The 24,782-nt window shown below is 31.1% G+C and overlaps 3 protein-coding genes across 8 annotated transcripts in view; 1 reads left to right on the top strand and 2 right to left on the bottom strand.

Annotated features, from left to right (window-relative positions):
- LOC123015588 (adenosine receptor A2a) overlaps window positions 1-14,914 on the top strand; it is a 75,556-nt gene extending 60,642 nt beyond the window's left edge. For 2 of the 6 annotated variants that reach the window (XM_044415390.1, XM_044415392.1), the window contains exons 3-4: window positions 13,287-13,498; window positions 13,549-14,914. In XM_044415390.1, the coding sequence (XP_044271325.1) occupies window positions 13,287-13,498; window positions 13,549-14,616 (1,280 nt within the window). In that variant the 3' untranslated portion in view covers window positions 14,617-14,914. The remainder of the gene's footprint in view (window positions 1-13,286; window positions 13,499-13,548) is intronic. The other 4 variants (XR_006413391.1, XR_006413392.1, XM_044415393.1 and 1 more) reach the window with 4 other exon arrangements.
- LOC123015589 (tubulin beta chain-like) lies at window positions 9,582-13,251 on the bottom strand. Its single transcript, XM_044415395.1, has 2 exons — window positions 13,112-13,251; window positions 9,582-10,956 (listed from the first exon to the last, which is right to left on the bottom strand). Exons 1-2 carry the CDS (start codon window positions 13,166-13,168, stop codon window positions 9,670-9,672), a joined length of 1,344 nt encoding a protein of 447 aa, XP_044271330.1. The 5' UTR covers window positions 13,169-13,251; the 3' UTR covers window positions 9,582-9,669.
- A 6,318-nt stretch (window positions 14,915-21,232) lies between the features above and the next one.
- LOC123009027 (malectin) lies at window positions 21,233-22,457 on the bottom strand. The gene is made up of 2 exons (XM_044405130.1): window positions 21,852-22,457; window positions 21,233-21,800 (listed from the first exon to the last, which is right to left on the bottom strand). The coding sequence occupies exons 1-2, from the start codon at window positions 22,306-22,308 to the stop codon at window positions 21,469-21,471; spliced, it is 789 nt and encodes a 262-aa protein (XP_044261065.1). The 5' UTR covers window positions 22,309-22,457; the 3' UTR covers window positions 21,233-21,468.
- Between the last annotated feature and the right edge of the window lie 2,325 nt (window positions 22,458-24,782).

The following is a 24,782-nucleotide window of genomic DNA, read 5'->3' as shown; positions in this document are numbered from 1 at the left end:
TTTCAAAAAATAAATAGTTTAAGCAAAAAACGTTTGGTTCCATACTTTTTATTCACCTGGTATATATATATTCGTATGACAGTACATAAAAAAGTACATAAATGAAATTATAAAGTTTTTAAAGTAGACAACCAAGTTTTAGCTTCTGGCGACAACTCATGAATTTCGGTGAAGCCTCCTTGAAAACTCGTAAGTCGACACTCTTCGACAATATGTTGTACAGATTCTTCCACTTGACCACATTGACAATATGGATTTTCAACAGCATTCCATTTAAATAACATAGAATTACATCTAGCATGACCAGTTCTTAATCTGTTCAATTTCACCCAGACCCATCTTGGCTGATCCATTCCAGGTACTCTTATTGTTGGATCTATTATTAGATCTTTATTGAAAAGTTGAACATTTGACCACATGTTGCGCCACTCATCAAAAACGAAGAAGTTTTCAATATTTGCCGTTACAAGCCAGAAGGGTTTTCTAGATTTTAATCGATTTTCGGGGGCAATCAGGTCAGACGATATTGGAAAATCTTGCGGATGTTCTCTATATTTTTTCCATAGTTTCTTTACTAAAAGTTTTCTTCTTAGTAGAGGTGGAGCAATGTTAGACAGTACTGGAAGCCATTCAGTGGGAGTTGATTTTAAAGTGCCAGTTATGACTCGCATTGCAATGTTTAATTGTGCATCTATTTTGCTTGTATGTGAACTGTTCATCCATACAGCACTACAATATTCTGCCGTTGAGAAAACTAATGCAAGAGCTGATAGACACCTAATTTATTACTGCCGATGTTAGATCTTTAACAGAAACATTTCGTTGAAAATAGTGGTGTTTTTTTGTCGTAGTATTACGGAGGTCGTGGAAAAAATAGTACTCGTGGGGCTCCTGCACTCGACTCCCTACTTGTCCGTTACGTTATGTAATATACTATAAATTAATAATAAAAAGGTGTTACACATCTTATTGTTTTTTATATAATGTACCGGGGTCAAATATGACCACCTTAAGGTTTGACATCAGTTTTCTCGCATTGTATAAATTTAAGGTAACCAATTTCTTTTTATTTGGTATAGTGTAAGTATCTATTTTGGTAACATATTATAGGGACAAAAAAACAATATATAAATATAATTGTTCTTAAGTAATTAATTTTTAAAAAGTGAGAAAGTGGCCACAGTGTCCGTTTTAACGATATACTAAACACATAGGTAATTTGTATTTCTAAATAGTTTTGGTATTTTAAATAAAATAAAGTTCGAGTATCTGAAACGTAATGTTTTTTTATCACTTTTGACAGCTGTTTTATGCTTCTCTCCAAATACCTCATATTTCTTTGGATTTCTAACCTAAAACCTAAACTTTCAACAAAAAATAAAAATCCAAAATAATAAAACAAGTACCTAACTAAATAAATGAATGTAAAATAAAAATTAAGTTAACCACCAAAAATTTTATAAAGAAATAAAAAAAAAATACTTGGTGGCCATATTTTCAGTCACATACTTATGTCGTTAAATTTACTATAACTTAAGATAATAAAAACATATTAAAAGAAAAGTTAAAAAATATGCATACGTATGTCATCTACGGTTACTAACAACTAAAATACAATGAATATTTTACAGTAGGTACAATATAATTATAATACGAAATATTCATAAAAACAGTCGATTGAAAATTTATGACAATGACGTGACGTCTCCTTTGGATTGATATTGGCAGACAGGCGGGAGCGTGGGGCGAGTGGCACTTACACCCCCTCATCATGCCCACATAGACCATCTAACATGTAGGGACACTTACTATTGTTGAACTACCCGTATTTTTTTTGAGGAAAGGGGTGTGGTCATATTCGATTCAGGTACCTACCTTATTTAATTTGTATATTTTTGAATCGGTTCAAAAAATGGAAAAACTTTTATTTTTACAGCCACAAATCCACTTATTAAATAAATCCATAATTAAATCCATAATTAAATTTTAAACAAAAAATTCAAGCATCAAACTTCCAACTCACTCCTATTATTTATTTTACCTACTTATTATAGTTAATGGATTAATGGTTTGTGGTAACTAGAGAGTTACACTACTTGTCTATGTTTTAATAACTATTACCACAAATAAAAAAATAATAATAATTTCCATAAATAACTACATAATTATGTATGTATTATTATTTACCAAAGCTTGATTATTTGTAGTTCGAAGTACAGCCGAAAGTTAGGATAACGTTCTATGGCCATAATAGTTATTTAAGCATTAAGAGCGGTAGGTGCGTTTTATCAATTGATGGCAAAAGTGTTTGCCCGAAAACGGACGCAAATAACGCTCATGATGCTTGTCACGTTTTTTGTACGAGAGCATTAATTTGTATTGTGTTAAATAATAAAATTAGTGAAATACTTGTACAATAATTGCACTGCAATTTTTAAAAGTTGCTTTTGATACATTCGTTGATGGATATACAATTTTGATTTCAAACAAGCTCCGCCATATTAAATTTTTGCTGGTTTTTGCATGGGTTTTGGCGTTGTTTGCTTCAAGAAAACTAATTATATTACCCCCTGCATCAATAATGAGTGAAAGTGAAAACAACTAAAACAGTGAATAGAAGCTGCATGGAAGATTAGTTGCAGTACGATGATCCCAGAAAAGTCAAAAGATCGTTACGATACATTTACCACCCTTGACAAACAAAAAAATTCTTACCGATCGGTCGTCCGTAAATATATTCTACTGCCTTTCTAGCAACCTCCATGTGTCTCCATGTACTTACTCTAGTTCTTTTTTACCTGAGCGGCTGTCCATTTTTTTAAATAAAAACGTTTTATCACAGCGCGAAATTCGTTTTTTTTAGATTCTTGAAATTTGTTCAAACAACTTATTTTTAAAATTCTCTAACTTTTTATAACCATGCGTCACTTTTTGTTGAAACTTTGACAGACTTACTCTGAAAGATGACATATCTCACTTGCGGTTCGCCAAATTAATTGACACACATGGTCATAGTTTTTTACCAGACATATCAAACAACCCTCGTATACACGATGATTTTAAAGTATGTGCAAATATTTTAACAGGTAAAACATAGTAGTGCTCAAAAAAAGTCAAAACAACTAAGTTTGCCTTATCCAAATGTTTATAATTTATAGTTATCTTGGTATAAAGATAAGTTGGTTTAAATCGCTTTATTTTGACTCCCAGGTTACTCTTTATCTTCATCTTTTTGTTACACACTACATACATACTGTTACATTTTACTCTTTGTTTTTATTTTTCACAATAATATTGTGAAAATAACATCCTCAGATCCAAGTAACAGGGTTGAAAAATAACGCAGTTTTCTGAAGCCTGATGATGTCTATGGTTAATAGACGAAACGTTGCATAACAGTCGTGGTTTTAATTCCGAAGTTCTCCACCAGTTATTTTTAAGCCCTGTTAAATATTAATATTATTCTTTGTGAAATTTTCCAGTCCCCCACATTTCCACAAATTAGTGCTTTTAGTTCTATTTTTATTTTTGATCCCCACAATAAAAATATGTATGGATCGATATGAAATTCTAGCTTTTGATTATGACACGCAGGAAACGTTTCGCTCTTCACAATTTTCCGAATTTAAATAAATGCGTGCAATGTGAGAAAATTGGGAGCTAACAAGGGACTTAATTGAGGACTAACAAGCGAATGTTTTCATTTGACACACTCTAAACATGCAAATTGATTTTTAAAATGCATATTTTTTTTAAATGGAAATTACCAAGTCAAAATTTTGGTGAAAAAATTGGTGGCAGCTTGTCTCCATAGTCACAAATTTTGTTTGCTCTTTGTTTTTGCCCCTAGAGATTTTCTTAAAAATTTATGGTTATGTGTTCAAATTGAGATGTTGTCAAAATTTTGACTTTTATTAATCTTGTGTGCCTGTTTGTCTTTGAAAACGCTAGTTATAGCGTTTTTATTAATTATAAATACCTGAGGACAGACATCATTACCTAAGGTCTTGCTACAAAAACTTTCAAGAAAAAGGATGTATATGTATACAGAAAAAAGTTATTTAGCGAAAGATACAAGCAAGGTTTATGAAGATCGCCAATAAATTTTGTGTAATTTATTGAAATGAGCTCAAAGTTATTCTTGTCAATTTCTTGCTAAAAATTAAGAATGTTTAGCAAACCTGCATTGCAAATTGCGTCTACATTTTAACGGGCCCTTTTTCTAACTTCCTGCTTGCAAACTATTCGTTTCCAAATTTCTAAAAACTGTTACCGGTACCGAATTTGTTTCTTTTTTGGTGTTTTATCTCTAAATTTTCTTAGAAGATTTTCCGAAATTTTTAATTTTTTGCTTAAAAACGTGTAAAGTAGAAAAAATATTGTATGATATCTCGTTTCTAAGGCATTTTGTCGCACGCACGGGTTTAGGACACGACGAGCGCAGCTTCTTATGAAACTCGTATCATAATATTCTATTATATTATCGTATCATCATCTATTAAGTTTAATGTTACACATTTATTGAAAATTATGGCGACCATAATATTACAAACATAATACCTTCGATGCAATCATAATACGTTAGATACAAACTCATAGTGACATCATTGATCCTTGAGTTTTTGACATCGAGTTTGACACATTGGTTATTGAAACGTTCCCGATCTGGATCTTCTGCCCAATTGAAACTTTCTTGTCCAGATTTTTTTACATACCCCCTTACAACCTTGCTTGATTCTCATCCCTCCCATAAGTAGATGATACGATAAAGCTTGAAGTATAACTCGAATATTAGCGATTTAAACCATTTCGGACGCTGAGCAGCAGTCCTTTATTATTATAAATCGCATAATATTCTCGTTATATTAATTGCTAATAGGTTGTCTTTTAAAAATTAATGTAATGAAATAAAGTGCGTGATAACAATATTTGAAACCTTAGTACAGTTGGAGAGAAAATAGTTTGGTCGTCACTTTTCTGACACTTTAATGTAATTCAAGCTTTAACGTTAAAATGAATGACAATTTCAAATTAATGACAGCAATTATATCTTTCTATCAAAAATACGTATAACTTGTCAACTACGTTTGGCAGTAGCTAAAAATAAGGTTAACAGTACTAAAGCATGCTTTACAATTTAATGTCACTCAAGTGACATTGACGACCAAAGTATTTTGTCTCCAACTGTAGACATTTTTAGAACATTTTAAAAAACAAATATCAACTAAAAACAAGTATGATTTTTAATTGGTGTGTAGTAAATCTTGTTCTTTGCGTTGTTGTATTTTAGCTTTTCAAGACAATAACATACCATTGGTCAATTTTTAACACCCAAGTCTGATACATAGTCTCTCTCAACCACCGAGTTCTTGCAAATCTAAAACGTTTCCGCCAACGTTAACAAGAAAAATTGATGATACGATAAAGCTTGAAATATAACTTGAATATTAGGGCTTTAATTAATTATTCTCGTTACATTGATACATAACTGTTGTTAAATACATAGGTACAGTCGAACAAAATGAAAATGACGCCTCAATAAACCAGCCCCTGCTGGGTGTAGACTTTCCTTTTTAAAAAAGAGAAATCTAAATAATTAACAGTTTTAAAATAATGGTATTGTTAAAGTCTAAATTTTGATACTGTTGACGGTGTTCAGCCATTCCACGATAACGGACGGGACACTTTGCAAAAAAAATATATATTGTTCAAATAAATTTAGAAAAACTGTCATCCTAAATACCAATTTATACGAATGCATAGTTAGCTTATAGTTACTAGAACTTGAAACCACAGCACTATTTTTCTATTAGCTTCACTTCATATTAATAGTAAATAAAAAAGACTGATAACGGACGGAGCAAGAAAAAATTGTATGATTTAGCAATATAGGATTTTTCTTTTAAATTCTGCAATTTGGCATATAAATGGACATTGAAACTTTTGCATGTTAATTTTTGAATGCTATCCTAATGCGGAATACTATAATCATGAGCATTGTAACCATAGAAGAGATGTCTATATTTTTAAATTGGATAACGGATGGGACATAACGGACGGGACATAAATTAATTCTAGGGTTCATATTTAGAAAATAATTTTATTAACCATTGAAACCGACAATCAAAGACTTACAAAACATCAACGATAACTGACAAATGACATAGAAACTTAGGCTAAGTGAGAATGCTACATACATCTGCTGATGATTCAAAAGTACGTTTGATGATTAAACGATGCGGACTTTCGGCCTTAAAACAGTGTTTTCATTGAACCTGAGGGATTCTGGATACTTTTTGCCATCTTCCATTCAACATTTCTTTAATCTTTTCTATTTCGCTTTTGGTAATTAACATTACCTACATGCACATTAGTTACTTTAGTCCTGGCACATTGGTAAAAGTCATACGCACTATTTATTTCCGATTTTCTTGACTTTACGTCCATCCACACCAATATTTTAACTAGACCTCCTACTCCATCTACAGTCCCTTTACCATGTGACGTGGCAAAGAAATTCCATTCCGCGGAGATGCCGAAATCAGTCGGAAAAAAGCATAAGTTTGAAAGAGTATATTTATTCTTAAATTGTGCTGCACAATCGTCAGAAAAAATGCAATCTTGTTAATCTCTTTAAATTTATCTTGTAGTACTCTTATAATTTTCTTTATGAAAACATAGACGGCATATTTACTATGGGTCAGGTCATCACTAACAGTTGCAAATGATTCCGTAGAGTTGGTTAACCAGGCAACACATGTAAAAATTGTTACTTGCTTGTGTGACCAATGGGCAGCTTGTATCTCATCTTGTGGCACCAAAGAGTAATTTTCAGCGAAGTCAACTTGCATCACGACTTCATTCAAGCTGATACTTTCTTTTGTCGACTGAAAGTACTGTTCTAAGACTCTTTTTAAGTAAAAATGAATTTTGAATTGATTTAGTTGATTCGCAAGAGTCTTTATGCGTGGCGTTATACGTCCGAACAAAATTGATAACGGACGGGATATTTTTATTAACTTAAGAAAAAAAACTTTAATGACTTTGTAATATGAACTAAACCTAGGATATCAAACATCATTTATTTGAACTAAGTAATAAGAGAGAAAACCAACTCGTGTTTTCCCTACAAAAGTTTTGATGGGAATTTTTAAATGTTTTTGTTAACGGACGGGACAAAAAAATTAAAATAGTTAACACAAAAACTATTTACACTTACCTTAATAAAACTGCAAACACTTTAAAAACACAATCAATATTACCTCTGTAAAATGACATTCGCTTTTGGTTAAATTCCTGTAGTAACCAAAACAAGCACCTAGTTAATTATAATGGAGTATTCTTAAATAAATGAAATACCGCTGCATGTACGGAAACAATAAGTACCTAATATTAAAATTAAAATTGTGACAATGATACTGAAACTGCTTGACACTTAAATTAGAACGTTTAATCTACTTAATTTCACTTAAGTGGCTTAGATTAGATTCTGTTAATTTTTTCCAATGTGGTTTACTTTTCTCGTGGAATGGCTCACTTCTTAAAAAAAATGTGTAAAAAGTCTATTGAAATAAACTTTATTGAAGATGTTTGGATACCATTTCTTGGCTCCAAAAAATTTATCAATGTTGCAACATTGCAAATATCCTAGGATACAGAAAATGTCCAACTAATATTCAATTATTGGAAACGGTAGCAACAAAAAAATCAATTTTCAATGTTGTTTGTTCTGTGCATCGCCGTCTCCATAGAAATAATCCTTTTCTCGCTTGGGCATTTTTTGAGTTCAACTGATTCCCGTTGGCGCTTTAATCTGGGGAAAATTTTTGACAAATCCAGTTGTTTACCTTAAAGGGTTCAACCTCATAATATCAATTCTCCCTGGCGTATCTTGTTTTGTTGTATCCTTCCTTCCCAGCTTTTATTAATTGCGTTATTTTTCGTTAATAATTAAAAATTATTCAGTTTTTCCTTAGTAACCCCCGTAACTAAGAAAAAATTGTAATCACTGCTCCAATGCATTTTTTACGAAATGCCCAGGCGGGATACTGATACATTTGATTAAGGAGGCGGTGGTTCTGTGAAATTTGAACGATTAAAGTCAAAAAAGTTTCCTATTTACGAAAAATATCTGAGTGAAATAGTTTTTTAGTAAAAGAAATTTGTGCAATATTGCCGCTTTGTGCTGTTAGACAAACTCTTTAAATTTTAAAAAGAATTTATTTAGACTATTTTTGGAATGATGGTCACAATGTTTCAATAAAAAAGGACGCGCCTGTTTCAATCGTGGGCGCCTTTTTTTCATCACCCTGTATAAATGAAAATATTGAATTTTTTTAATGAAAAATTTAACAAACCATTTCTTAAAGAAAATTATGCATTAATAATGACATTGACGAAAAAACAAATCATTATTAATTTAATATTTTTTTAACTGTTTTTTCAAAATAAAATTAATTAACATAATTTTTGAACGAAATAGGTTTTCTCTATTTTAAACTAGATTTTATGTAAAACAACAAATGAATTAAACTATTGTTTATTTGCGAGAAGAAAAATTAATTCCACGTGTGCCTTTACCACGAGTGGTGTAATTCTTTGAGTAGAAGCGAAATTAAAATTTAATTCAGAATTAGGTAAACTAATTCGAATTAAGTTGCCATTTATTTTTTATTGACAAACGTCAAGTTTAAAATTTAATTGCGATTAACACGTTCTGTAAACCGGCCCTAAGTTTTCTATTAGTTTTGCAATTGTCATTGAAAACGAATCAAAATTATTTATTTAATTAAACCAGGAAAAAAAACGGCAAAATTATTTCAAATATTTTAGTTCTGCTTTTATTTTTTGATAATTGTAATACCTTTAAATTAAATAAAAACGTTTAGTTTTATAAAAACACAAACAAAACAGTTCTTAAAAAAAATTATGCATTAATAATAAAATTAAATTAAGTAACATAATTTTTGTACGAAATAGGCTTTCTCTATTTTAAACTTGATTTTATGTAAAATAAATAATTTATAAAATAATTTTATTTTGAAACAGTCAAAAAAATATTAAATAAATAATTATTTGTTTTTTCGTCAATGTTATCATTACCTAATACATAATTTTCTTCAAGAAATGGTTTGTTAAATTTTTCATTAAAAAAATTACATTTTCATTTAACTTCACTTTTGTCAATGCAAAATAAATGGCGACTTAAATCGAATTAGTTTAATAATTGTGAACTAAATTTTCATTTCGCTTTCTGTAAACCGGCTCCTAAAGGAATTTATTCTTGAAACTACGTCAAGTTTGAAATCCGAAAATTTACGATCTTGCCTGCTTGCGGCATCCACAGCAGGGGCTGGTTTATTGAACCGTCATTTTCATTTTATTCGTCTGTACTTAGTTGCCAATAAGGGGGAATTAAAATTTCACAAATGGTGGGTGCGCCGGGCGAGAACGAGAATTAGAATTATTTTTTATTATATTACTTTTATTTTGACTCTTTAAATTAATGAGTATATCTTAGGCAATTTTTAATAAATTCGAATTTGTACTTTGATTATCTCTTTTGAAAATTTTTACTGATAAATGGCTTTTATATTTTTTGTCATTTTCTTTTTTTAATTTCATATTTTAATATCGTTAAAATATTAATTGTTTAATATTCATTTTAATTTAATATTCATCGTCATCATCATCCATATCCTCAATTTCGGCCTCATCATACTCAGCTGGTGCCTCTTGATACTGTTGGTACTCCGAAATCAGATCATTCATATTCGATTCAGCTTCCGTAAATTCCATTTCTTCCATTCCTTCACCCGTATACCAATGCACAAAAGCTTTCCTTCTAAACATTGCTGAAAATTGCTCTCCGACTCTCTTAAACAACTCTTGTATTGCAGTCGTATTTCCAATAAATGTCCCACAAATCTTCAACCCTCTTGGCGGAATATCACATATCGCGCTCTTCAAATTATTCGGAATCCACTCGATAAAGTAACTACTATTCTTATTCTGAATGTTGTACATCTGTTCATCAACTTCCTTAGTCGACATCCGTCCTCGAAAAATTGACGCTGCGGTCAAATACCTCCCTCTTCTGGGATCACAAGCACACATCATATTTTTTGCATCGAACAGTTGATGCACCAATTCGGGGACCGTCACGGCTTGATACGGTCTCATTCCCCGGGATACCAGAGGCGCAAATCCGGGCATGAAAAAATGTAAACGCGGGAAGGGAACCATATTAACCTGGATTTTCCTTAAATCTGCGTTCAATTGCCCCGGAAACCGGATACAAGCCGTTATTCCGGACATGGCAGCTGAAATTAAATGATTTAAGTCAGCTAAACTCGGAGATGTTAGTTTCAGCGTCCTGAAACAAATGTCATGCAATGCTTCATTGTCTATAATATATGTCTCATCGGTATTTTCTACCAAATGGTGAATCGACATTACAGTATTGTATGGTTCGACCACCGTATCTGAGACCTTAGGACTTGGAATAATTGAAAACGTGCTGATAATCCTGTCAGGGTACTCCTCGCGTATTTTCCCCAATAAGAGACATCCCAGTCCGGATCCGGTGCCTCCGCCAAGGGAGTGCACGATTTGGAATCCTTGCAAGCAGTCGCATCCTTCCGCCTCTTTCCGTGTAATATCGAGAACGGTGTCTGCTAATTCCGCGCCTTCGGTGTAATGGCCTTTGGCCCAGTTGTTACCAGCTCCTTCGCGCCCAAAAATGAAATTATCGGGAGCGAAAAGACGACCGAAAGGTCCCGATCTGACTGTATCCATCGTTCCTGCTTCCAGGTCCACGAGGACTGCGCGAGGAACATATCTGCCACCTGTGGCTTCATTGAAATATACGTTTATCCGCTCTAACTGTAAGTCAGTGTTGCCATTGAATTTTCCGGAGGGGTCGATGCCGTGCTCGTCGGAAATCACCTCCCAAAACTGTTAAATTGTAAAGAATAGTATATTAAAATATCAATTACAGAAAGTGTTTTTTTTTCTATTTTGCACTTTTATTCTTAAAAAAAGACAACAAGAGTTTTAAACTATAAAACTTGTGTTGTCTTCTACATTTTTTCCAACACTAATATTGGATCAAAAATTTTACTACATTCACAAATTGTTATAAAGAAATTTGTCAAAATAATGTCGAAATTGACAAAATGCCAAGATAAGTAAAAAACACTATAAGATTAGTGTTGGAAAAAAATTATTAAAAGAAATGTCGTCACTTGGTAACACGTAATAGTGTTATTCATGAAGGCGTCGGAAAACTCAACTCAAACTAACATTCGTTGGACATTAATTCTCGAGATTTTTTCGTAAATTGGTAATTTTATTGAAAGCGTAATTTTTTTCCATGCCGTTGGTCACCAACATTAAAAACAAAAAATACACTATTCTGCACGCTAGAAAACTGTTAACTCACCCAAACAAGTTTATTTATAGCCTTGTTTAAAACGCAAAATAGAAAATAGTTATTTTTGTTAGTAAGTACCTAAAACACAGTTTTTGCTTAATTATAAAAATAAGACGGTTTTTTTGACGAAAACATGCACTTTAAAATGTATTACACAAAAACTGACATTTAGAAATATTTTTTACTGCCGCAAAGAAGAAGGTACAAGCTATAAGGTTGTAAAATTTTTTGAGTGTGTTTCATCTGCAAAGATAAAAAAATAAAGGCGTTTGTTAAAAGTTCAATAACTTAAAAGATTTAAATGGAACAACTTATTTATTGTTTTTTCATTTAAAAGATTGTTAAATTGTCATTCTAAAATTACAGTGTTTTTCTTTTGGTATTCTTCTTTTGTCAAATGTATTTCACTATTTGTCAAAACTATTTCCCATCTACGTCGCTTTGACATTAATACATCAAATGAAAGTTTTGAGTAATAGTGAAATACATTTGACTAAAGAGGAAAACCAAAATAAAAACACTGTATTTACTTTTAGGTATTTCATAACTAAAAAGATATTTAACTTAACGTCAAATATTAAAAAAAAATTACTATTGTTTCAGTACCCAAAAAGTGCACAGTTGCACAAGAGATGGAAGAAATATCACTTAATAATCACATTTGTGTTAAACTGTATCCATTATTCTTTATTTTTACAATAAAATAATTCAAATTCCAGTATTTATAACGACTTTTACATTCTCTGAATTACTATGCTTGCCATTGTATCAACAATGCTCAGATATTGATAGGCATTGTTGCTACAATTAATAGTGAATGTTAAATACCCTTCCATTTATCAATTCTAGACATAAAAAGTTTATTTTTTTAGATAGACAATTTATCAATCTGTTAGATGCAAAAATAAAAAATAGGGTGTTCCCTTTAAATGTTTTAAGTTATTTAACTTTTAACAAACTTCTTAATTTATTAATCTTTACAAATGCAAAACTCTAAAAAATTGCTACAAATTTAAATTCTCTACTTTCTTCTTTGCAGAAGTAAGAAAAAATTTGTTCTAGCTGTCTTAATTTTTGTGTAATAAATTTAGAAAAAGTACTTGTTTTTGTCAAAAAACGTCCTATTTCTAAAACTAAGCGAAATCTACTAATAAAAGTTTAGCGTAAAAACATTGTTTTAAAAGGCTACATCCAAAAATGCAAACAAACATACGGTGTTTCATTAAAAAAAAGAAACAAGTTTATATCGTAACTTATTTTTGGGACATGCTGTATGGTTGAAAATAATTTTAGGTGATGCACTAAATTAGTATCTATCAATGCCCTATACAATTTTTTTATTTTACCATTTAAAGGTCACTAATGGACTGTTTCAACTCGCTGGGACACCCTGTTTAGTCAAAAAAACTTTTGTGTTAAAATTAAATTTCTTCCAACCATTACAAAAATTTTCCACAGCCATCTGCGCTTGGAATAGAGTAATAAAAAAATCGAAAATTTTACGCTTAATGGAAATGATTAATACTACTCCAGACTGGAATCTTTCCATAATTACACAAAATTTTCATTATTTAAATGGTGCTTATAATTGAGTTTAGTGCATCAGAAAATTAAACTTTGATTGATTAAAAATATAATGCTTAACTTGCTTAACAATAATTAAAAATAATGACTTACTTTTGAGCCGATATTATTACCAGCTTGACCGATCTGAATATGCACAATTTCACGCATGTTACACTAAATTTAAAAAATAAACACAAAAATTTTGACAAATTTTCAAAATACAAACACAAATTTGACAACCTGTTGCCCAGCGCCTCCGCCAAATTGAACCCTGTTTTCTTTCCAGTGATAATCACAGTCTGCTGGGTCACCGGAAGCATTGTCGGTTTCCTTCCTCTGATGGGTTGGCATAAAAGCGCCCCCTCGGACGGCAGATGTTTCTTCCTAGGCGTCATGGACTACAATTATTTGGTATTTTTGTATTTCGGTACCATCATAACCCCTGCTCTCCTCTTGGCGGCTTTCTACGCTCACATATACCAAGTCGTTCTCAAACAAGTAAGTACTGAAAGTCGGCAAAATGTACGCTTTTATTCGTACCCTTTCAGTTAAGGCAAATCGTCACAATGAACCCCGAAAACGGCTCATCTTCCAACAGTTGCTCATCGGGAGGGACAATGCTGCGAGTGCTCGGCGCTGCCCAAAAACGTGAAGTGAAAGCGACGCAAAACCTGGCCATTATAGTATTATTTTTCATGATTTGTTGGATTCCCTTATATACCATCAACTGCATTTTAGCCTTCTGTAATGACTGTAAAGTCGACTCAAATTTTATGTTTTCGTGCATCATTCTCTCTCATTTAAACTCGGCCGGAAATCCCCTCTTGTACGCCTACCATTTGCGTGATTTTCGCGCAGCTTTGAAAAATTTCTTTTGCAATTTGTTCGGTTATAGCGAGGCCCAGGTAGTCCCAAACCACAAACGCACGTCATATATTAATTATAGCAATTGTAGAAACAACAGACTTTGTAACACAACATATAATAACTCGCAGATTTACTATCGGAAAAAATCTATCGATCACGTTTTAATCCCGAAAATCACCACCATTGTTGCGGCCACTGCTGGAGAGCCGCCCAATCATGAAATGTGGAACATACCAGAGGCCTCTTCGAATTCCAGCGACTCTTTGAAACACAACGAAAAAATCTCGATTGTAAAACCGGAAACTCCTTACCGAGTTAAAAGAAATGACGTCAGTTTGATTAACCAAGGGTATGTTGAAACTTTGAGCCTTGACGATGATGACGTGTTCATCGACGACACTTTTCCCTTCAATGAGTTCAACTACGACGAACTCGATACCAATTTGACCGAGAAACTCAAACGAAAAGTTAAAGTCAAAAAGCTATCAAATTCCTCGCCGCAACTTTCTCGCAATTTGTTTTTTGTGGAAGACAATTGTAAAACTCGGTTTATGAGGAGTTGCAGCTTGGTGGAAAATGAATTCAAAACGAAAGAAATGAAAGCAAATCGAATTACTAGTTCGTTTAGAGAAGTGTTTAAAAACAAGCCCAAGTTGGAGAGGAGTTTGAGTGATGAGGGAACAACTTCCAATGAATCGATTCCACGTAAATCTAACGGCAATGTTGTTCGGAGTTCTTGTGGTAGTTAACTCATATTGTACAAAACGTAATTTATTACCTATTTATTGTGTGTAATTTAAAGTGAACTGTCAATTATGTATTTGTAAATCACAAGTAGACTGAAAGAAGCGTATCCCGTGTTCGGCAAGTAGACAGTCTGTGCTCGCTGTTAATTCATTTCAGTCATTTGTTGTACCTTTTGCTTTGTAAGTAGGTAAATGATTTTGACTATTTTCAATATCTTCACTTACTTACAAAAATTATTATTAGTGTAAGTGTATGTATATTTTGTATGTATTTTTCTGTAAATATATTTAATCAAATTATTATCTTGTAAAATATTACTTTCATAAAAAAATGAAAGACGTTTATCGCATATTTTATCATCATTTTGTAACCAGAAACTTGGTGTAAATCACATTGCTAAAACAATCTATCAAAATTAATTAAATAAGCAAAGGTCATTTGTCACCAAAAAAGTAAACATCTTTCAGAGCAACATTTTACTCTTCAGTTCCACGATTAATCGATTGATTGATTAAAAAACATTGTGAAAGCTTAGACGTTTTAAAAACGTCAAAACCGATTGTTCTTTTTATCTGCTCGCATATTACTCCTCAATTCTCATAAATGATGACTTTTAATAAAGGCTGAACTAAATGATTGAAATATTATTATAAATATCTGTTTCTAAAACATCAAATTTACTGAAATATAGACTATGAAAAATAAATTAAGCTGTTTACACTGGCGGACATGGAATTTTGGACATCAAATTTATGTCAGTTCAAAAAATGTCAATGCAAACCACGCTTTATTAATTGACGTTTGAAACTAAAATTTGAAAGTTCATTTAGTTGAAATTTATTTTTGGCATCCATTTTACGAAACAATAATACCAGCAATACATCTTTTTATATAAATTCAATAAATTATTTTGATTTGTTGTCATTTTTTCTCTAGCTTCAGGATAAAAATTACAAAAACCGAAAGTGAGTTGCCTAAGGCCCATTTTAAATTTTGATGTCAGTCGAATGACAAATCGTCCAAAATTCCGTGTCCGCCAGTCTAGAAACTTCTTTAATATTTTCTTGCTAAAGTACCTACCTAACTAATCGATCAACCTTCTTCAAGTTTTGTGATATTACGAGCTCTTATCACTTCTGTTGTCTGCAAAGGCATTATATACAATGAAAAAAAAATGTCTTGTGTGAAAGACTGACAGTGACAGTAGTGACACATAAATTCTAAAATTTTTAAAAGAAAACATAGAAACAACCTGAAAATTATTCCATTTAGTAGACAATGAAATAGTAAGTGTACGTTTTTCTTTTGAATAGAAGTGTATAAATAGTATATAAAAAACAAGTGTTAAACACTCTTATTGTGATACAAGTGTTAAAATACACGAGTATCGGAGAATCACAATGAGAAGATTATAACATGTGTTCTTTATACTACTTTTTTCTGTTGAGCGCTTGTTAATTTATTGTTATATTTGAATGGTCGTGTACCTATAAACTATTGCTTGCCATTTAAAATGGAATAAAAATCTCCTAAATATTTCTAATAAAATTTCTGTCATAATAACATAATATTTTACTTGGAGGTTTCTTTTCATCCACTTTACTAACAAACGAATGGTGATGTCTCAGTAACAAATCTAAAAGTTAGAGATTTTATTATGTACAGTTACGGAATTAAAATTTCGGGCAGTATTTTTCTGTCACTTCAAAAAGTTTACTGTAAACTATCTTTTACTGTCATCATGACACATTTGACAATTAAACTTTTCTGTCAGTGACGCTATTTTTTAAGTCAAAATGACATAAACATGACAAGAGTAATGAGGTTATTAATGTAAAGGTTGTTGTATTAGAGTTTACATTGTGAAAATGACAATACTGCCAGAAATTTTAATTCCGCAACTGTGCAACTATTTTTGTTGAATGAAGCTACAAATATACAGGGTTATTCATAAATATGAAGCAATATTTGAACCTCAGAAATGACCTATAAAATGATGTTAATTTAAATAATAACTCGTGTCCGATCTCTATTGATAAGAATTTTACAGCCCTCGGAATGTGGGTATGGAAATTTATTTTTTTTGTAATAACTTTGGAAACATTTGACCAAATATTATAAATAGTTACTTGCGAGAACATACCCTTTAAGCCAGTAAATACAAAAACCGGATACATCTACTCAATTTCCGGTTTCAGCAGTTGCAGGTCACATTTTCTGTGTTTTTCCGTTTTTTTGGCCTCTTAAAACTAATTTTTTATTGCTTATATCTAATTTCGATTAAAAAACGCATAACCTTTTATACCACTAAAATGAACCGTTTTAAAGATATTTTAATTTAAAGTTGAGGACTGCACGGCGCTGAAAATAAAAAATATGAATTTTGAATAAGTGGTATCCACAGCAACCAATGACCATGGTCACATAAATCCCTGCCAGGCATCTGTTAACTTTGACGATATTTTTTTGTGAATTTTTTATGAATTAAATGCTACGAGATCCATTTGGATTTATTCTAAGTTATGTTTGGAGTCTGAGGTAAACTCTTTTATTAAATATTTTTGAATAATCGTCTAATAATCGTCCAATCTCAAATTGACAGATGCCTGACAGCAAAATATTAGAGTTCCTATATTTATTATGCGTCAGCCGACGTATATAAAAGAAAAAATAGAAAACTGACATTCAGTGTCCCAACTCTTTTAATATAGGAACTCTACAAAATATGTGACCATGGTCATTTGTTGCCGTGGATATTACTCATTCAAAATTCATACCTTTTGCTTTCAGTGTTGTGTAGTACTCACTTAAAATTAAAATATCTTTAAAACAGTCCATTTTAGACGTATTAAAGCTTATGCGTATTTTATTCACAATTGATTACTCTATTGTATTGACCAAAAAAAAATTAATGTCAAGAGGCCAAAAAAACGAAAAAACACAGAAAATATGACCTGCAATTACTGGAACCGGAAATTGAGTAGATGTAATCGGTTTTCGTAATTACTGGTTTAAAAGGTATGTTCTCGCAAGTAACCATTTCAAATTTTATAATATTTGGTCAAATGCTTCCGAAGTTATTACAAAAAAAACAAATTTCCATACCCACATTCCGAGGGCTGTAAAATTCTTATCAATGGAGATCGGACAGGAGTTATTATTTAAATTAACATCATTTTATAAGTCATTTTTGAGATTCAAATATTGCTTCATATTTATGAATAACCCTGTACTTGCAAAAATGATTGTAAAAAGACAAACAATGCAAAACGTTTTTATTTTGAATATGTCAGATTTTAAATTCTTTCCGAGCATATTATTCAATATTCCTATAATGAAAACAGACTTTTCTTCTTCTATAAAAGCATGCCAACACTAGAATGAACTTTAACTTAAAGGCCGATTCACACAAAAAGTGCCATTAATGTCATTCAGAACAAATTTATAATTTAATCACATCAATAATGACAAAAATCTTTGTTTGCTATACTATGTTAATTATGTTGTTGATTTTAATTATTTTTTTATCTGGGGTACACAGTTATTTGAAAAAATAATTTTTAGCGAAAATTGATCTTTCGATGCACATTAATATTAAAACGAGTTATAAAAGCAGTTCAAATTACTGTTAAAAGCTCGATACTAAATGAGTTTCGGAATCGCTTAGAGTAATCGTTTTAGTTGAAATTTTGATATTTTTTTAAAGATTTGAATTTGTTTTTTTTTTGACATGAAAAGCACGTTAGAATGTTTGCTCTGTGAAACAGTGCGGGAATATGGCTAGAATTATGAGTGCAAGAATTGGTCACTTCGCATGTGGGAACCATTCTGAGGTGCTGTATTTCTTTTTTTTTTCTCATTTAATTACAGACAGATATAAAAAATAAGTAATACAACACAAATGGTAAATATTAATGTTACAATATCAATGAAATGACGTATTAATGAACAAAAAAATTGTATATTTTAACGTCGTAGTGTAAAACCGAATATACTTACACTAAAAAAGTATGTCGCTTCAGATTTTCGCCTGTTGTAAAATTTGAAAATATAAATAAATTATTAGTGTAAAATTGTTTTATTGTTCATATTTTATAAAATTTCTTTCTACGGTTTTAACAAAATTTCTGAGTTGTTTTTTCGGGAGCCCGTGTGATCGCAAAAAATTTGTAAATTATATTTTTCTTAAAATGTTCAAACATAAAACCAAATATTTTCAAAAAATTTTAATTGAAAACTTCTCTTAATAAAAGGTTTAAATTAAAAATGTTCATTAACAAAAAAGTACGCACGCAAAAGTAAAATTGACCAAAACATTTTCAAGTAAAATATTATTTATAATGTCTCTCTCCTCCAAGCAAAACGGGAATATCGCAAAGCGTTCAAAAACAAAATTGTGGTATCAGGAGCACAGCAGTGCAAGGAGTAGCGAAAACGTGAACGTCTGCGCATCAAACTGACTTATGACGATGTGCGCACTGCTTCCAGCTCTTGCTAATTATTCTTGCGCAGGGGCCCTTGCCCAAGGATGGTAGGCGTCACGTGGTACATAGACATGCTGTGCCGTCACAACTGGTCTTTAATCGCGTCAAATACATGGGAGTTAATAGGAGCAAATACCAAATAATGCAAATAAAAGTGAATTATGACTTTAATTTGTTAAAATCGCTTTTGAATTTGTAATGAAATTATTGTAGTTATAATTTGAGGTAATACAAAATAGAATTTTCTATTTATTTGTGTCCAAAAGTTGAGTAAATCTGTTTTCTAATCGCGGTAATCAGACGTAATAATTCCAATAATTCATTGTTCTCCATTTTAATGATATATAAGACATTAAGAATAGGAACAAATTTTTTACTTTTTATATTGACGGGTATTCTTTACGTTTTAAAATGCTCAAACAAAAAATGATTTAATAAATAAATTGCCATTGAAATTTTTTGGTCACAAAGTCGTGAAAATATCAATAATATTCCTAGGTATACATGCAAAATAGAAACGGGTTTTATTTTTGACAATTTTATACGCAATAAATTTTGTTGATAAATAATAATACAAAATCTAATAATGGATAATAGGTAAAAAAATGTAAAACAAAATAAACCATTTTTATAATAATGTAATGACTTTAAAGAAGGAAGAAATGAGCAAAACGACTTTCAACACAATATAAATTTTATTTCATCAAATAAAAACATTTGGTAGCTGCACTAAACTTGAATTTTGAAACCAGCGTAGGTACAATCAAAATTCAGTTAAATGATATCCCAAAAATCTCGAAACTGAGACTGGAAATGTGACGTTCGAGGACGTATTAAGTACCTCCTTTCGCTTCTGCGAACCTGTTACTCACTTTTTGTTTTTGAACATTTTAGCAATGAAATTTTTAGGATAATAGTTATATATTGTAACAGTGTGTTAGATAGCGCAACTAACACATGACTGCAATATAACGTTTTATCCACAATCACTGGCCCAAATTATACCAAACTTAAAAATTAAACTGACATTTAAACGTCACGCCAAATGTGCTTTCGGTTAAACGTAGTAAGCTGTTACGCGGTGCGCTGGTTACTAACAGTGGAATAAAATTACTTTATTCCACTACTGGATAAAGGGGTACTTTATACGCATCTAAAGTGTGGAATAGTCTCTTTATAGAGTGATTGTGGATAAAATTATTTTGCTTCTATTTTATTTTGTTTAAACATGTTTTAGCAACGAACATTTTACACAAAAGTGTCTTTGATTTTGTATTTTTTATATTTACTATATAAATAATTTGTTTAACACGAATTTTGGACTTAAATATTTTATGAACATTGGTTTTTACTTTGAATTATTTGACAGTAAACCACCCTCCGTTTTTTTCTTGTTATAGAAAGAACACACAACATAACATTTGTTGGAAAATAGATACACACACTTTACGGTAAAATATGTACAAAAAACCCTAAAATGAAACAGAAAACATTTGGTATAAAAATCAGAGAGTACATACATTGCTACTTGATTTTTTGTTTTGCTGTTTATTTATTTTGTATATTCATTTAATTTCTTGTAATTGTATTTGTTTTGATGTTTTTTCTCTGTCGTTGCCTTTGTTTTGAATAGTCTTTTTTAAATTTCAAGTCAATTTATATTACATTTTGTTTTTCAATTTGCGCGCTATTTTGGTTTAATTTTGGCGGAAAAAGTGTAACCTTTAGATCTCAGCAGTATTAATAGGAGACTTGTCTACTAGAAAAATGTTTCCTTTGATGATTTTCTTTAATTCCTTTTAAAAAAATTACCTAATTTTGAAAGTAAAAAGCAAGCCAAGTTAGAGTTTAAATTTTGAATGTTCGAAACCACTGATAGAAAAAGTTTAATTTAACAATAATTGTAAAACTTCATAGCCTTATAATTTACATTACTAATTTGTTCGTTAAGTTCATATTTAGAAATAAAATTAGTCTCTTTTTGAAAACTGAAGTCTCCGAATTTCCGCCTCAAAACTGTTCTTTACGTATTTACTTATTGAGACAAAAAATCTACCTTTTTGTTTACGGTACCTAGTTTATTTATCTAATGAAAAGTCGAACATGCAAGAAAAAAGGCCAAAAAGACATGGAACTTAATAAAGTCTTTATATTTAAACGTTAGTTATAAAGTCTTTATTTATGTACTTCTATATTAGAATCTTTAACAGCAGAAAAAAGAATGACCTAAATAAGTAATCAGCAAACTGATAATACTGCAAATATTCACACTCATTACAAATCTCTTTACCAGTACTTAAGATTTTTTCTGTACATAAAAAAAACTGAAAATAACACTGGCATAATCACATCGTGTTTAAAAAACTGTCATCACAATTTGCAAAGACAAAATAGTAACGGTATAAAAGCTCCAATTGCTATAAAAACAGGTAACATAACTGAAGAATCGTCCATTGCATATGGATCAGGTTGTTTAGGTCCACTAGGTCTAAGGTTTTTTGGAACTACTTCAGGTTCTTCCTTGTACTCTTCAATTGGATCAGGTTCTACAGGTATTGGCGGTAGTTTGGGTACGTCCTCAACTTTCCCTCTCATTACGTATATCGCGTTAATTTTTGGGTTATCCTTATAACCCTTGATGAATTCCACCCTTATTTTCGACCCTCTTATCTCAGACTCTTCATTACCATAAATCAGGCGCCCTGAAAGTTACAGTTATTACAACAGTGCCCTAAAAAGTTGGAACTTAATACCTTTTGATATTTTAAATGGTATGTACTCGTCATGAGCGACTCCTCGCCCAACTTTCTCAAAAATATCCAAATCTGTGACAATGGTGTGGTCTCCGTTAAGGACGACATCGAACACCTTTTGGTTGGGTGCATTAAAATATACTTCGGAAAACTTTAAAACAAGCACATAATCTCCGTCTGCATTCACAGGGATGTCGTATCCAAAAGTATTTGTGTGATATCTCTCGGTTTGATATAAAATGTGGTCGTTGGGTGGTACTCTCCCAATTAGTAGCCGTTTGCCGTAATCCGATGCAATTCCAATTTTGCCATGCAAAGGATCTCTGTCGTATCGAATCCCATGGGAGTCTGTGTGAGCCTCACCTCCACAGTTTATGGCATAAAGAATTTGATCTAAACATTCTATTTCGGGGACGTAACTTAGGAAACTTATTATCAAACATAACCACAATTTCATGATAAGTTACGAATTCTTGAGAAATGGCTTGTTATTGCACTAATCATAAACGTGGCAATATTTAGAATATCTTTATCACCGGCGGCACATTTGCCTTTTACTTCTATCACTCAGTTTTGTAAGGTTAGGTCGTTATCGATCTGTCATGATTGAAGCACCTCCAGAGCCCTCTACAGCAACACCACGCCAGTGGCGCAACAATCACCCGGGTTAAAGAAATAATTAACACACAAAATTCGTTTATTATTTATTTTACATCTATAAGAACTACATAATTAAGACGCTTATAAGAATGCAACACACTGTAACAATATTATTTTTATAACAACATTTATAGAAAGAAACATTTTAGGCCATTATAACAACCATTCTGTACTTAGACGAACTTCGCACCAAAAACAAATTTTGTAAAAAGAAACCAAATACCATAAAATAATTCGCAAGATATGCTTATAATAAAGTATCCCCATTCTACATTAAGAAGAATACTGGTACTATTGTTAATAAAAAATTACTGGTAACTGTAAACTAAGATAACTACTTTTAATGCAGCTTAAGATCACAAGAATTAGTTTTTCAAAGAAAACATTGTAAACAAACAAATAATTGTAAAAAATAAAAACCATAAAAATTGTAACTCTAAAAATAAACTTTTCAATTCTGTACAGATTAGTATTGCAACAAAACAGCATATGGGTTTCAAAGTGTTAATTAGCTTTTGTGATATAAAAAGAGGAAAAAAGCACTTTAGTGCAAATCAATTTAGTAAACTTAAACTGCATTACTGTTTTTTTTGAAAAATATTGTAAAAGAATAAAGTTGTAAGTACTTTAACTAATTTCTTTCTATGGTACGTCCACAAACCTCCTGTTTCTCAATATTTCTTTTTTTTATTGTAGGTACACGATTTAATATGAAAAGAAGTATGAGACAAATATATTTGTAAACATTTGGAAAATATTTAAGATCCTCAAAACACAAAACACACTGCCGTTTTGGCATTTTAAAGATAAAACCAGCGAATTATTGTAAGTAAAACATTGTGAAAAAACTTCGAGAAAATTGACATTATTTTACCTTGTAATCTGACTACGCACCGTTACAAAAGCAATAAAAGTGTAAACTGACACATTATTGGCAAAGTACATTACACATATTATGCAGAACTTTATTATAACAATTGTAAAGACAAGACACTCAGTAAATAATTTCACTTTAAATCTATCCTAAAACTACTTACAAATAGATACACATTTACCGTAAAATGAAGTGATAAATCACAGACAAAATATTTATGTTCGTTCACCTAATTTTATATACCTATTAAAAGGTATAATTAAAAGCATTCAATTTAAAATTCTTTTTTGATATTTTATTATGTGCGTGATTTCTGGCGTGGATGGTAACGAATATTTATAAGAATTTCACTACAACTAGAATTTTGGTTATTAGAATATCATTTTCTTCACCCATCCGCCATAATATAACAAGTTCGACAAAGTTAAACTGAAATGCATAAAATTCGACCTCCGTCTGCATCAAAGTCTCACTCAACCGTTTAGTAAATACAGGGCGTTAAATAAAACTTTAATAGATCTTTACTTACCTATAAAGATGTGTGCATTTCGTTTGCGCGAATTGAGCCACCCTGTATATTGTTTATTATCAGATGACATTTGCACGAATAATGAATGATACACATATTATATAAAAGTTTTGATAATACATAATAGAATATTTTAGAAACACAGATTAAAACATGAATTTGTCTGGAATGGCACTGTTAAGATTATTTAGAGAACAACAAAATGTGTGTAACAAGTAATAGTGCATTTGACACAACCACAATGTATTTCATTATACAAAAACTAATATTTCAAAAATATATTATATTTGTATTCTGAGTTACTTACTGCTTACTCTATTGTATACTGCAACATCTCATCTCAAAAATTATTTACAACTAATCTTAAAATTACATAATCTACAGGGCTGTTCCGTCTAAACCCCACATTAAAAGTATTGCGAGTTCGAACAATCATATTTGTTTGAAAATTGGTAAGTCCTAAATGAAAATATTTTCAAGATGGCGGTCCGGTTATACCGGAAGTCGGTCTCAACTTTCTTATTTTAAATGAAAAGCTATATTTTTTATTGCGTTTTTGGATTAATTGGGTCATTTTAAAAGAGTTTTCCCTATACTTAAATTTAGTCGTTTTTGAAATATTTGGAGTTTTTCAAAAAATTTTTGAATCTGCACCTTCCACTTTAAAAATCGGTAACTCTGCTATTTTTTAAAATTTTGAATTCGTTTTTTCGGGCGTTTAAAAGATTAAGTTTAGATCTTTCTTCCGGTGTTTTCAAATTTTGAAAAAAAAAATAACAAACCCTAAAATTTTAAGGTTAGTTTTGTAATAATTCAAATACCAATAACTCAATTTTTCCAAATGAAATACCCCAATTTGTATTTTACT

The sequence above is a fragment of the Tribolium madens genome, unplaced genomic scaffold, assembly GCF_015345945.1.
Source record: "Tribolium madens isolate multiple individuals breed KSU strain unplaced genomic scaffold, Tmad_KSU_1.1 Scaffold_19;HRSCAF=116;Tcas5.2_LG9, whole genome shotgun sequence".
NCBI classification, from domain to species: domain Eukaryota; kingdom Metazoa; phylum Arthropoda; class Insecta; order Coleoptera; family Tenebrionidae; genus Tribolium; species Tribolium madens.
This window is presented reverse-complemented; position numbering and strand designations above follow the sequence as displayed.

What these genes read in the sequence shown, in the direction of transcription:
- LOC123015589 (XM_044415395.1), bottom strand. Translation starts at nt 13,168, where the DNA reads ATGCGTGAAATTGTGCATATTCAGATCGGTCAAGCTGGTAATAATATC. An exon ending in GTAATAATATCGGCTCAAAA is followed by an intron (nt 10,957 to 13,111) that starts GTAAGTCATTAT and finishes ACAATTTAACAG; the next exon opens with TTTTGGGAGGTGATTTCCGA.
- LOC123009027 (XM_044405130.1), bottom strand. Translation starts at nt 22,308, where the DNA reads ATGAAATTGTGGTTATGTTTGATAATAAGTTTCCTAAGTTACGTCCCC. An exon ending in ACCATTTAAAATATCAAAAG is followed by an intron (nt 21,801 to 21,851) that starts GTATTAAGTTCC and finishes TGTAACTTTCAG; the next exon opens with GGCGCCTGATTTATGGTAAT.